Source organism: Engystomops pustulosus, chromosome 8 (assembly GCF_040894005.1).
Source record: "Engystomops pustulosus chromosome 8, aEngPut4.maternal, whole genome shotgun sequence".
Lineage (NCBI taxonomy): Eukaryota > Metazoa > Chordata > Amphibia > Anura > Leptodactylidae > Engystomops > Engystomops pustulosus.
In genome coordinates this window covers 104,651,377-104,666,011 of record NC_092418.1, presented here as the reverse complement: position 1 = coordinate 104,666,011, position 14,635 = coordinate 104,651,377, and the positions used below count along the sequence as shown (strand labels likewise).

The following is a 14,635-nucleotide window of genomic DNA, read 5'->3' as shown; positions in this document are numbered from 1 at the left end:
CACCACTAGGAGGAGCTCACTACATACACATTATACACCACCACTAGGGGGAGATCACTACATACAGATTATACACCACCACTAGGGGGAGCTCACTACATACACATTATACACCACCACTAGGGGGAGATCACTACATACAGATTATACACCACCACTAGGGGGAGATCACTACTTACAGATTATACACCACCACTAGGGAGAGCTCACTACATACAGATTATACACCACCACTAGGAGGAGCTCACTACATACAGATTATACACCACCACTAGGAGGAGATCACTACATACAGATTATACACCACCACTAGGGGGAGATCACTACATACAGATTATACACAGTCACCCCTAGGGGGAGCTCACTACATACAGATTATACACAGTCACCACTAGGGGGAGCTCACTACATACAGATTATACACAGTCACCACTAGGGGGAGCTCACTACATACAGATTATACACAGTCACCACTAGGGGGAGCTCACTCCATACACATTATACACCACCACTAGGGGGAGATCACTACATACAGATTATACACCACCACTAGGGGGAGCTCACTATATACAGATTATACACCACCACTAGGGGGAGCTCACTATATACAGATTATACACCACCACTAGGGGGAGATTACTACATACAGATTATACACCACCACTAGGGAGAGATTACTACATACAGATTATACACCACCACTAGGGAGAGATCACTACATACAGATTATACACCACCACTAGGGAGAGATCATTACATACAGATTATACACCACCACTAGGGGGAGATCACTACATACAGATTATACACCACCACTAGGGGGAGCTCACTACATACAGATTATACACCACCACTAGGGGGAGATCACTACATACAGATTATACACCACCACTAGGGGGAGCTCACTACATACTGATAATACACCACCACTAGGGGGAGCTCACTACATACAGATTATACACCACCACTAGGAGGAGATCACTACATACAGATTATACACCACCACTAGGAGGAGATCACTACATACAGATTATACACCACCACTAGGGGGAGATCACTACATACAGATTATACACCACCACTAGGGGGAGATCACTATATACAGATTGAACACAGTCACCACTAGGGGGAGATCACTACATACAGATTGAACACAGTCACCACTAGGGGGAGATCACTACATACAGATTATACACCACCACTAGGGGGAGCTCACTACATACAGATTATACACCACCACTAGGGAGAGCTCACTACATACAGATTATACACCACCACTAGGAGGAGATCACTACATACAGATTGAACACAGTCACCACTAGGGGGAGATCACTACATACAGATTATACACCACCACTAGGGAGAGCTCACTACATACAGATTATACACCACCACTAGGGGGAGATCACTACATACAGATTATACACCACCACTAGGGAGAGCTCACTACATACAGATTATACACCACCACTAGGAGGAGATCACTACATACAGATTATACACCACCACTAGGGGGAGATCACTACATACAGATTATACACAGTCACCCCTAGGGGGAGCTCACTACATACAGATTATACACAGTCACCACTAGGGGAGCTCACTACATACGGATTATACACAGTCACCACTAGGGGGAGCTCACTACATACAGATTATACACAGTCACCACTAGGGGGAGCTCACTCCATACACATTATACACCACCACTAGGGGGAGATCACTACATACAGATTATACACCACCACTAGGGGGAGCTCACTATATACAGATTATACACCACCACTAGGGGGAGCTCACTATATACAGATTATACACCACCACTAGGGGGAGATTACTACATACACATTATACACCACCACTAGGGAGAGATCACTACATACAGATTATACACCACCACTAGGGGGAGATCACTACATACAGATTATACACCACCACTAGGAGGAGCTCCTCACTACATACAGATTATACACCACCACTAGGGGGAGCTCACTACATACAGATTATACACCACCACTAAGGGGAGATCACTACATACAGATTATACACCACCACTAGGGGGAGCTCACTACATACAGAATATGCACCACCACTAGAGGGAGCTCAATATATACACATTATACACCACCACTAGGGGGAGATCACTACATTCATTACTTACAGGTCCAGGACAAGGATGTAGGCGCTGTTGGACTCGTAGGTGTCGTGTAGGGTGAGGTACTGTGGGTGCTGTAGGTGCTGGAGCAGGGCCGCCTCATGTGCCGCTTGTTCTCGCTTCTTTAGCTTCTTGTTGACAAATTTTACAGCAACTTCTTTTCGAGAATTTTTGTGGACACATTTCTTTACTACAGAAAACCTTCCCCTGGATGGAGAGAACGGTCAGGAAAGTAAAGGATGTGATCTAGAAGAGGCCATTAGATGGTGAGCAGAGGTGGTTATATAGATGGGGGGCAGTAATGGCTGCACAGATATGGGGGGGGGGGTAGCTTTACCTTCCGATCTCCTGCTGCTCCAGGTACATTTGCTCGAAGTTCTCCTTCCAGCAGATGGTGGACCCGTCCGTGTTTGCATCTAAAAAGTCAAAGCTCTTAGGTCATTATATGGGGGTCTCTTATTTTGGGTAGAAAGGGGAGGTGTTTGCACTTCATCCTGTGATATTGGGGTCACATCTCACCGTTCTCAGGTAGTCGGACGGGTTCGGAGGGGTCGCTGGGGAGGCTGATGCCCCAGGGGTTGCTGGCGCTGACTCTGAACTGGTAGGTGCCCCCAGGTCTCAGGTCCTCCAGCACCATGTAAGTGTCCAGGGTGCAGGCGACAGATTGTTGCCAAACTGGGGAACCTGTGGAGAAACTGAGCTGATCACAAGACATCAGAGTGGGGGCGCAGCCTGGACAGTACAGGCTTCGTACCCCCTCCCCAGCTCGGCCTCACCTTCATCCTTGTACTCCACCGTGTACCCCGATATGGTGCAGTTGCCGGTGCTGGAGGGCGGCAGCCAGCGCAGGATGACGGAGGTGCTGCTCCTCTCCTGGGCGATGGGCTGGCAGGGGGCCCCAGGGACACCTGCAGGCAGAACACATGGGGACCCTTATTACTGACCTCCGTCCTTAGGGCCCCATCTTGTATTGAGGCGTCTATTGGGGGATTATGGGGTCTTGGGGTTGGGAACAGTCCCACATATTCTCACGTTTGTCTCGTCTTTTATTTCCTCTTGATCTTCAAGCTGCTGCAGGAAATATCCTGCTTGCTCTGGGGTTGTCATGACAACACAAGCTAACCCTGTCATGTGACCTGTGCAGCAGACCCCCAAGAGACCCAGTTATTGTTTGGTTGCTGCGAAGGGAGGAGGAGGTCTGATGTCACCATGACAGTCCCAGAGCAAGCAGGACACTGACATGACTGGTGACATGGCGGCCACACACTGTACCTTGTACTTTGACGGTGGCAGACGTGGAGGCGGAGCCATGCTCATTAGTCGCCACGCAGGTGTAGATGCCGCTGTCCTGAGGCATGAGGTTACAGATCCGCAGTCTGATGTCTCCAGACTCACTACAAGAACAAGGAGGAGATGATGGGGAGTAGCAGGACACCTGCAGAGCCACCACCGCGACCAACAACTCAACGTATCACACAGCTGAAGCTCTGTCACAGTGTATCAGTGTGGGTAAGACCACACGTATGATGAAAACTGCAGAACTCCACAGGTTCTGGTGCAAGTATTTATGCATCCATCAATACAAGTGCGAAACTGATCCAAGCGCAGAAAGGAGAAGCGTAACATTGCGGCTGCTGCCGTCTTCATATAAATGGACTGTGGTGTCTGGAGACTGACCCGCTGCGGCCCCCCTCCTGTACCGGGTCAGTGCAGATATCAGCCAGAGATATTGGTGATGGTTCCTACACTGATGCACTGTAACAAACCCTCAGCAGTGACATGTATTGTGTCTGAACACATTAATATATATCACAGTGTAATCCTTCACCGAAAGCAAGCAGAGATGTGGAAAAATGTGGGAAAACAGAGGCTAAAAGTCCATTAGAGATTACACAGTCATGAAGCCTTGTTTTACATGGGACTGCTGGGGTCTCACCTCGCTGTCATGGTGTAGGAGCTGCTCTCTCCATCCAGGATGTTCTGGTCCGGTCCCCTCCATGTGATATTGGGCTTTGGTCGTCCACACACTTTGCAGTGTAGGGTCACAGTGTCGCCCACTACACAGATGATGTCCGCAAGGTTTAGGAGGAACTCCGGGGCCACTGTCCAGAAACAATGGACCAAGGTGAGACATGTCCTGTCTATAGAGACAGCACCCAGCAAAGGGCTCCCCCTAGTGGTGGCCACAGGCAGCAGAAATCTTATTAGATACAATATGTCTATGCAGGGGAGTGGGAGCTGTTTTTCATAAAGTTTAAAGATATAAGATATAAACTCATGGAAATAATGAGTTCAGGCTTTTGAACCTATAATATATGATTGTGCTGAATAGAGGAGAGACACAGCCAGGAGCTACTAGAATTAATAGTATGTTTCTATCTAACCCCAAGTGCTTTATTCCCATCGGTACAGGTCAGTACTGCTCTATAATGTGTGATATGATTCTGCCAATGCTTCTGAGTGAAAACTCCTGTTTTCTCCAGCAGACTCTGTCCCGTCTATCACTAAGAAGCATCTGCAGAATCATATCAGACATCATAGAGAAGTACAGACTTGTACTGATGGGAAGAAATCACTTGGAGTGAGGTAGAAGCCTCCTGTTATCTCCAGCAGCCTCTGTCTGTTCCTGTTTCTCTCTCTCACCCCAAGTGCTTTATGCTCATAAATACAGATCAGTACTGCTCTATAATCTTCAATATTATTCTGCTGAAGCTCCTGAGTGATAGTGGAAAGGTCATAGGAAGTTTCTATCTCACCCTATACCCTAAGGTTTCTATACTCTTCTTTCTGTGTGCAGTATAAAGTAGAGATCACAGCAGCCGGTCTCCGAGAATGAGATGGGTAACATGTTTAGAGGGTTTCCCCTCTGCTGTCTGTTTCTATCTGTCCAGCTACACCCCTGCTACAGAGGGATCTGTAGATGGATGTATCTTCATAGCTGTCACTCACCTTCCTGTATGAAATTTGGATTCATGATCTAAAAGAAAAAGGAAAGTGATTACTTCTCAGTCGCCTGATGGTATAGAACAACCCCAGGGAACCCAAGCTTCTGACAAGGGTAAGTGACAAGGGGGAGGGGCTCCTGCTAGCAGAAACATCTCCACTAATAGCTGCAGCCAGGACCCTCCGTCTCCGCTAATAGCTGCAGCCAGGACCCTCCGTCTCCGCTAATAGCTGCAGCCAGGACCCTCCGTCTCCGCTAATAGCTGCAGCCAGGACCCTCCGTCTCCGCTAATAGCTGCAGCCAGGACCCTCCGTCTCCGCTAATAGCTGCAGCCAGGACCCTCCGTCTCCGCTAATAGCTGCAGCCAGGACCCTCCGTCTCCGCTAATAGCTGCAGCCAGGACCCTCCGTCTCCGCTAATAGCTGCAGCCAGGACCCTCCGTCTCCGCTAATAGCTGCAGCCAGGACCCTCCGTCTCCGCTAATAGCTGCAGCCAGGACCCTCCGTCTCCGCTAATAGCTGCAGCCAGGACCCTCCGTCTCCGCTAATAGCTGCAGCCAGGACCCTCCGTCTCCGCTAATAGCTGCAGCCAGGACCCTCCGTCTCCGCTAATAGCTGCAGCCAGGACCCTCCGTCTCCGCTAATAGCTGCAGCCAGGACCCTCCGTCTCCGCTAATAGCTGCAGCCAGGACCCTCCGTCTCCGCTAATAGCTGCAGCCAGGACCCTCCGTCTCCGCTAATAGCTGCAGCCAGGACCCTCCGTCTCCGCTAATAGCTGCAGCCAGGACCCTCCGTCTCCGCTAATAGCTGCAGCCAGGACCCTCCGTCTCCGCTAATAGCTGCAGCCAGGACCCTCCGTCTCCGCTAATAGCTGCAGCCAGGACCCTCCGTCTCCGCTAATAGCTGCAGCCAGGACCCTCCGTCTCCGCTAATAGCTGCAGCCAGGACCCTCCGTCTCCGCTAATAGCTGCAGCCAGGACCCTCCGTCTCCGCTAATAGCTGCAGCCAGGACCCTCCGTCTCCGCTAATAGCTGCAGCCAGGACCCTCCGTCTCCGCTAATAGCTGCAGCCAGGACCCTCCGTCTCCGCTAATAGCTGCAGCCAGGACCCTCCGTCTCCGCTAATAGCTGCAGCCAGGACCCTCCGTCTCCGCTAATAGCTGCAGCCAGGACCCTCCGTCTCCGCTAATAGCTGCAGCCAGGACCCTCCGTCTCCGCTAATAGCTGCAGCCAGGACCCTCCGTCTCCGCTAATAGCTGCAGCCAGGACCCTCCGTCTCCGCTAATAGCTGCAGCCAGGACCCTCCGTCTCCGCTAATAGCTGCAGCCAGGACCCTCCGTCTCCGCTAATAGCTGCAGCCAGGACCCTCCGTCTCCGCTAATAGCTGCAGCCAGGACCCTCCGTCTCCGCTAATAGCTGCAGCCAGGACCCTCCGTCTCCGCTAATACCTGCAGCCAGGACCCTCCGTCTCCGCTAATACCTGCAGCCAGGACCCTCCGTCTCCGCTAATACCTGCAGCCAGGACCCTCCGTCTCCGCTAATAGCTGCAGCCAGGACCCTCCGTCTCCGCTAATAGCTGCAGCCAGGACCCTCCGTCTCCGCTAATAGCTGCAGCCAGGACCCTCCGTCTCCGCTAATACCTGCAGCCAGGACCCTCCGTCTCCGCTAATACCTGCAGCCAGGACCCTCCGTCTCCGCTAATACCTGCAGCCAGGACCCTCCGTCTCCGCTAATACCTGCAGCCAGGACCCTCCGTCTCCGCTAATACCTGCAGCCAGGACCCTCCGTCTCCGCTAATACCTGCAGCCAGGACCCTCCGTCTCCACTAATACCTGCAGCCAGGACCCTCCGTCTCCACTAATACCTGCAGCCAGGACCCTCCGTCTCCACTAATACCTGCAGCCAGGACCCTCCGTCTCCACTAATACCTGCAGCCAGGACCCTCCGTCTCCACTAATACCTGCAGCCAGGACCCTCCGTCTCCACTAATACCTGCAGCCAGGACCCTCCATCTGAACTAATACCTGCAGCCAGGACCCTCCATCTCCACTAATACCTGCAGCCAGGACCCTCAGTCTCCGCTAATACCTGCAGCCAGGACCCTCAGTCTCCGCTAATACCTGCAGCCAGGACCCTCAGTCTCCGCTAATACCTGCAGCCAGGACCCTCCGTCTCCGCTAATACCTGCAGCCAGGACCCTCCATCTCCACTAATACCTGCAGCCAGGACCCTCCATCTGAACTAATACCTGCAGCCAGGACCCTCCGTCTCCACCAATACCTGCATCCAGGACCCTCCATCTCCACTAATACCTGCAGCCAGGACCCTCCATCTCCACTAATACCTGCAGCCAGGACCCTCCATCTCCACTAATACCTGCAGCCAGGACCCTCCATCTCCACTAATACCTGCAGCCAGGACCCTCCGTCTCCACTAATACCTGCAGCCAGGACCCTCCATCTCCACCAATACCTGCATCCAGGACCCTCCATCTCCACTAATACCTGCATCCAGGACCCTCCATCTCCACTAATACCTGCAGCCAGGACCCTCCATCTGAACTAATACCTGCAGCCAGGACCCTCCATCTGAACTAATACCTGCAGCCAGGACCCTCCGTCTGAACTAATACCTGCAGCCAGGACCCTCCATCTGAACTAATACCTGCAGCCAGGACCCTCCATCTGAACTAATACCTGCAGCCAGGACCCTCCATCTGAACTAATACCTGCAGCCAGGACCCTCCGTCTCCACTTATACCTGCACCCAGCACCCTCCGTCTCCACTAATACCTGCACCCAGCACCCTCCGTCTCCACTAATACCTGCACCCAGCACCCTCCGTCTCCACTTATACCTGCAGCCAGGACCCTCCATCTGAACTAATACCTGCAGCCAGGACCCTCCATCTCCACTAATACCTGCAGCCAGGACCCTCCATCTCCACTAATACCTGCAGCCAGGACCCTCCATCTCCACTAATACCTGCAGCCAGGACCCTCCATCTCCACTAATACCTGCAGCCAGGACCCTCCATCTCCACTAATACCTGCACCCAGCACCCTCCATCTCCACTAATACCTGCACCCAGCACCCTCCATCTCCACTAATACCTGCAGCCAGGACCCTCCGTCTCCACTAATACCTGCACCCAGCACCCTCCATCTCCACTAATACCTGCAGCCAGGACCCTCCGTCTCCACTAATACCTGCATAGCGCTGGGGTCAAAGTCATCGCACTCGGACTCCTCTGAGCTGTTGTGATCCTGTTCAGCCGTTGGAAGGAAAAATAGAGATTAATGAGAAGCACAAAAACATCACAAAGCACCAAAAGTCACGAAGGAGGCAAACAACAGGGCGACTGCTCCGTCTTCACATCAGCGTCTCTGGAGGAAGAACCTGCTGAAGTCAGAGGAGGGAAACCCCTGAGCGGGATCATTACTACCCCGGCACACCCACAATGGGGTAACTTCATTGGACATTATGAGTCCTTTTAATGGACAAATCTCCCTAATTGTGACTCTCCTTAGTGTGAAGAATCCTTCCCTGTGGTCAAGCCTAGTGTAAAGACCTCTCCCATACATCATGGTAGCGGCTGCTGTTACTGTAGAGAAGCCTTTTCCTTGTTTATGTAAGGAGCTCTGGCTGTGCACAGCACTTACCTCTATACTGTAGTAAGGGCTGCACTTACCTCTATACTGTAGTAAGGGCTGCACTTACCTCTATACTGTAGTAAGGGCTGCACTTACCTCTATACTGTAGTAAGGGCTGCACTTACCTCTATACTGTAGTAAGGGCTGCACTTACCTCTATACTGTAGTAAGGGCTGCACTTACCTCTATACTGTAGTAGGGGCTGCACTTACTACTGGGGACAAACGAGAAAGAGTAGGAAGTTGTGGAACGGCACCATGTGAAAGGCGGGTGCAGGTCTTCACAAAGGGCCCGACAAGGCCCTACAATGTAGGCAGAACGGAGAAGATGAAGCAGCACTCCAAAATAGATGAAAAACGTGAAGATTTATTCCACCATAAGAGCGATGTTTCGCCTTATCTATAAAGGCATTCTCAAGCATGCCTTGAGAATGCCTTTATACATAAGGCGAAACGTCGCTCTTATGGTGGAATAAATCTTCACGTTTTTCATCTATTTTGGGGTGCTGCTTCATCTTCTCCGTTCTGCCTACTACTGGGGACAATTTATTCTTCCCTCTATTACAGTAGTGTCTGCTCTTAGTGTAGACAACCCTTTTCACTATATGTTATTTTGGAGGCTGCTCTAGGTGTAAGGAGCTCTTCCTATACGTTATAGCAGAGGCTGCTCTAGGTATAAGGAGCTCTTCCCATATATACGTTATAGCGGAGGCTGCTTTAGGTGTAGCCAGTGTTTTAATATTTTGTCATGTTTTATACTCCAGTCATATCCAGAGCTGCATTGTCCCTGATGGTGGATATCATCAGATATCTGCAAAGTTTATGTAGGTGGGGGGAGGATGGGGGTGGAGCTTGTGATATGAGAGACTCATGGTTTACAGCACGCTGCAAATAGTAAGACAAAGTAATATGTAACAGTAACACTGACGTATCATACTCCTATGGCAGACACAGAGGGAAACATGTCCAATCACACACAGAAAAAAACACATCTAAAAGGCTGGAGAGCAAGAACATCCGCTCTGCACCAGGGGAGGGGCAATTCTTGTCTTTATTTTTAATATATATAAATAATAGTAGTCAGAACTGACACACAGCTCCAAATGCTCTTCAGGGACACAGAATAAAATGTCTGCCACCTGCACTGGACACAAAGATCAGTGTGAATAGTTATTATGTAAACTCAGCAATGAGCTCCCCCTAGTGGTGGCTGCAGTTACCTAGAATATTATTCTCTAATGGAATTTGTAACTCTGTGTCAGCAGACTGAGCTCTGACTTTTTTATTACCTTAAAATGAAGTGCGTGGCATCCTGTAATGTACTCCAGAGCTGCACTGACTATTCTGCTACTGGTGCAGTCACTGTGTACATACATGACATTACTTATCCTGTACTGATCCTGAGTTACATCCTGTATTATACTCCAGAGCTGCACTCACTATTCTGCTGCTGGTGCAGTCACTGTGTACATACATGACATTACTTATCCGGTCCTGATCCTGAGTTACATCCAGTATTATACCCCAGAGCTGCACTCACTATTCTGCTGCTGGTGCAGTCACTGTGTACATACATGACATTACTTATCCTGTACTGATCCTTAGTTACATCCAGTATTATACCCCAGAGCTGCACTCACTATTCTGCTGCTGGTGCAGTCACTGTGTACATACATGACATTACTTATCCTGTACTGATCCTGAGTTACATCCTGTATTATACCCCAGAGCTGCACTCACTATTCGGCTACTGGTGCAGTCACTGTGTACATACATGACATTACTTATCCTGTACTGATCCTGAGTTACATCCAGTATTATACCCCAGAGCTGCACTCACTATTCGGCTACTGGTGCAGTCACTGTGTACATATATGACATTACTTATCCCACTAGTATTGATAAGTGAGTGCAGCTCTGGAGTGTAATGCAGGATACTTGATGCTCCTTTGTACACAGTGACTCTGCTGTGACTTTGGATTTATTCTATACACATCCCATGTTGGCCGGATCCTATATACATATACATGAGGGGCAGCAGATATCTGACATGCATTGAGCTGACTGGAAACATTACAGCACACGATGACGATATTGGGGATGACAGAAGCCAGGACATGTAGGAGCAGCGTCCATGCACCCGGTCCACAGCCGCACATGCCGGGGGCAACCAGTGGTATTTTGGAAAAATACCAGCAATGGACACAATGTTTACAGACAACATCTGGGGCAAAGAAACAGAAGACATTGCAACAGAGCTCCCAGTAATGGGGACATGAGAGGGGGCAGCGTGACAATGTATCAGTAAGGTGCGTTCTTCTGGTAATATGGGGGCGGGGGTCCATGGGGGAGGGGCATGACTCTGCAGGGGCGGGTTCAGTCCCTCACCAGATTGTAATCCATTGTGTCACCAGAACATGTATGTTAACCCCCGATGCCTGGGGATCTGATACACCAATCAGCATGCAGCGGCGGCTCGTGTCATATACAGGGTAAATCATAGTACTGTGCCATATACATGAGCGCCATGCAAAGTCCTGCAGAAATGAACAACAAAAATGCCGTAAAACCTGCGACCTGCAGGAGGAGTGGGATGTGCTCCAGCTCCTTACTCACTTTCACCTTGCTGCCCAGACCCTCCACGCTTTTACACTGGCCGTTTGCCTCCTTGCCGTCCCGTTTTCTCATGCGGAGCGTGTGCCAAGAACATGACTTCCTGTTGTACCAAAAAACGCACCAATCAAATGGCAGAACTTAAATGTGAGCGAAGGCAGGGGGCGCCGTCCACACAGGGCAGGATCCTATGAGAAGCTCAGAGAACATTTCAGGCAAACATCATGCAAGTTAGAGGGAGGTGCAGGGCAGATCCCACCATAGAGAGGAATACAAGAACCTGCAGGGACCACAGCAACCAATCACACGGCCGCTTCATCAGGGACAGGACCACCTTCACTGCCCCTAGGACTCAGCTGATGGGATTGGTTACTGTTGGTTTGGTCCATGAAGCTTTCACCACATGTAGAATGTAACCTCCTGCATTCTAGAATGTAATCACTTCCCCTTTTGTCCTAGAACAACTCTACATTATGTTCTAGAAACTCACCCTCTCATTTCATGTTCTAGAACCTTGTCCTTTCCCACCACTTATCCACATGATATAGAACCACATCCTTTCCATAAATTACATGTTTTTTCTGTCCTAGACACTCAGGCTGGTTCTGATTACGGTTCTGCTCAGGGCCTATACTGAGGATTCCCTAGAGCAGCAGGGCGCTGCAGCCAGGACACGATATCCTATCAAACTATCTATATTACTAATCTCTACATCTGTCCTAGGTCCTCGTTTCCCCCTAGGAGCTCTAGACTCTTATAGCTCCCCAGGTCTTCTAGATCCTCATAGCTCCCCAGGTCTTCTAGATCCTCATAGCTCCCCAGGTCTTCTAGATCCTCATAGCTCCCCAGGTCTTCTAGATCCTCATAGCTCCCAAGGTGTTCTAGAGTCTCATATGTCCCCAGGTGTTCTAGATTCTCATAAAACTGTCTACTCCATGTATTGGATATGATTGGGATTATCCTCGGTCTCCAGTTCTGATCAGTGTGGATGCAGGAGATCTGTTAGAGCAAGCACCATGCACAATGTCATGTAGTGATATATTCCAGACATGTAGTGTCTTCAGTGTTATGTCTTCACGGCACAGCAAACCATAAATGTGTGAGCGATTGTGACTCAGGAGGGAGTCGGGGCTGACACTTCCTACTACTATAGGGATCAGAAAGTGGTTCATGCACAGAGAGTCAACATTTCTTCATTCGTAGATGGTGTCCAGTAGTGTTTAGAACTTCCAGATTTAAAGGGGACTTCCAAGATTTTATCAATGAAGTGCAAATAAGCAAGGACATATCTTATAGCAACAGACTATATAGATTTAATGAAGATCGATCATGGGGGAAGATCAATAAGGCTTGGGCTATGTTACGAGTGGCTGTAAATGACATAGTCCTGGAAGACCCCTTTAAGTACAATATGTAATAATAACATTAACGTAGAGAGAACCTGAGGTTAAGACCCACACAGAACATCCTGAGGCAGAGGCTGAAGTGCCCTCAGGCCCCAGGCACACAGTGTCCTATGTTACTGGGGCCCGCTACAGGTTCAGCCTCAGGGCACAGGGGTTCATGGTTCCCTCTGCCTAGAACCTCTTATTTTATCTGGTTAATAAATTAACATTGAAATACAAACAAATTAAAAAACTTATGAAATCATTTAAAGAATAAAAAAAAAAATAAAGAGCAAAAAAATTAGCGCTGGCGCGATGAGCCGTGCCGATTCTGGTGAAAATTTATTTTACATATTTAAAATAGTACATTTAGAATGATTAGTTACAATACAGGTACAATGCTGCACATTGTGACGAGCGGGATATTGCACGATCTGACGTCATCGATAGGACTGAGGTTCAGTTTTTTTTTTTCTCTCTTTTTGTCTTTTTTTTTTTTAAATAGTGCAAAATCTTTTATACAGGAATGTACTGGGGGGGGGGGTAGGGCGTCAAACCTATTATCTTACAAGGTTATGGGAACATATAGATTAAAAGAACATAAAATAATCAAGTCCAAATGAAAGGGAGAAGATAATGACAGCTGTACATAGAATTGCCACAGACAACAGAATAAACCTCCTCGGCGAGGAGCCTGGCTCAGTCCCACAGAGTCTATCAGCAATTTACAGTGTGGTAACATGGCACATAGTCCAGTCCGGGGCGAGCCGCGTCATCTATACACAACTCCACTTTACTCTTTACAGGTCTCTGTACAAGTATTAACACAAAAAAAGAAAATAAAGAAAAAAAAAATAATAAAAAATAAGGAGTTGTCCTGCCCGGCGCCGGCCGCACCGCAGGCTCCACATTCAACTCTTCTTCCAATAGCTGTGAAATAAACCATAATCCACACACGGCTCCTGGCCAGCACTTACTTGATGCTTCTGTCGTTACTGTCAGCAGAAGGTTTAGTTATTTGCCCCAAAATGGAGCCAGGGATCCAGCCTTCAGCTGCCGGCGAATGGTCATTGGACGGCCGGTAGACCAGGAACATGTTCTGCTGGTTGATGGCCAGGACTTGTACAATTTCCCCTTGATAGACGCAGATCTCGTTCTCCTTCAGTGCATAGTAATCTTGGATGACAGCCATGGAGGTGGTCCCGTTACACCCGGCCAGCATGTTCTGCGGGGGCGGAGCAGGAGAGAAAGGGAGGAGTTAATTACCTGCTGCTAAGAGGGAAGACAGTAACAATGTAACTAAAAGTATTGGTGTTCCACACACTGTCACTTCCTGGCCAGAGCAGCCCCAATACTTACAGGGGGTCCTTCTTATCCCTGTGTGCTTAGGAGCAAAGGATTTATTCACATTTTACCATCAGGTTACTTTTAAACAAAATCTCTAAAATTCTAATTGAGGCAAAGCGATATGTGACGGTGACATTAGTTGTAAGGTAGGTATCAGCTGTCGCCCCATAGATTACCTGGCTGGAGTCGTACTTCTCTGCCGGCTGGTACAGATCATACCCTGGGCTGCCGTTGGAGGTAGGTATTTTCCTTTGTGGTAATGACGGATTCCGGGGAGGGAGGTTGACCACTTTTTCGGAGCCCATAGGGGTAGTAGAGAGCGGCCTGCCGCTAGGGGTGGGCGCCCGGCTCAGCTGCGGCTTGTTCATGGCGGCGTTGCTTTCCTTGCGCTGGTACTCTATCGGTGATTGTAGTGCTGCACAGGAGAGAAGAGCAGGGACACATCAGGTGCTTTCCCTCAACCTGTCATTATTCTATATCCACAGGATAAAAATCCATCCTGGGCACATCCCACCAAAACTGCTACACTGTAACGAGCTCTG

At 49.4% G+C, this 14,635-nt stretch overlaps 1 protein-coding gene across 16 annotated transcripts in view; it reads right to left on the bottom strand.

Moving 5' to 3' along the window:
* The window catches only part of KALRN (kalirin RhoGEF kinase), a 191,847-nt gene that overhangs the window by 4,749 nt on the left and 172,463 nt on the right, over nucleotides 1-14,635 (bottom strand). For 12 of the 16 annotated variants that reach the window (XM_072122115.1, XM_072122114.1, XM_072122110.1 and 9 more), the window contains 11 exons: nucleotides 14,270-14,508; nucleotides 13,724-13,971; nucleotides 11,365-11,464; nucleotides 8,306-8,362; nucleotides 5,105-5,132; nucleotides 4,092-4,257; nucleotides 3,428-3,549; nucleotides 2,932-3,063; nucleotides 2,675-2,839; nucleotides 2,493-2,571; nucleotides 2,162-2,362 (listed from right to left, as the gene is read on the bottom strand). In XM_072122115.1, the coding sequence (XP_071978216.1) occupies nucleotides 2,162-2,362; nucleotides 2,493-2,571; nucleotides 2,675-2,839; nucleotides 2,932-3,063; nucleotides 3,428-3,549; nucleotides 4,092-4,257; nucleotides 5,105-5,132; nucleotides 8,306-8,362; nucleotides 11,365-11,464; nucleotides 13,724-13,971; nucleotides 14,270-14,508 (1,537 nt within the window). Of the gene's footprint in view, nucleotides 1-2,161; nucleotides 2,363-2,492; nucleotides 2,572-2,674; nucleotides 2,840-2,931; nucleotides 3,064-3,427; nucleotides 3,550-4,091; nucleotides 4,258-5,104; nucleotides 5,133-8,305; nucleotides 8,363-11,364; nucleotides 11,465-13,073; nucleotides 13,972-14,269; nucleotides 14,509-14,635 lie in introns of those variants that run through there. The other 4 variants (XM_072122120.1, XM_072122119.1, XM_072122121.1 and 1 more) reach the window with 2 other exon arrangements.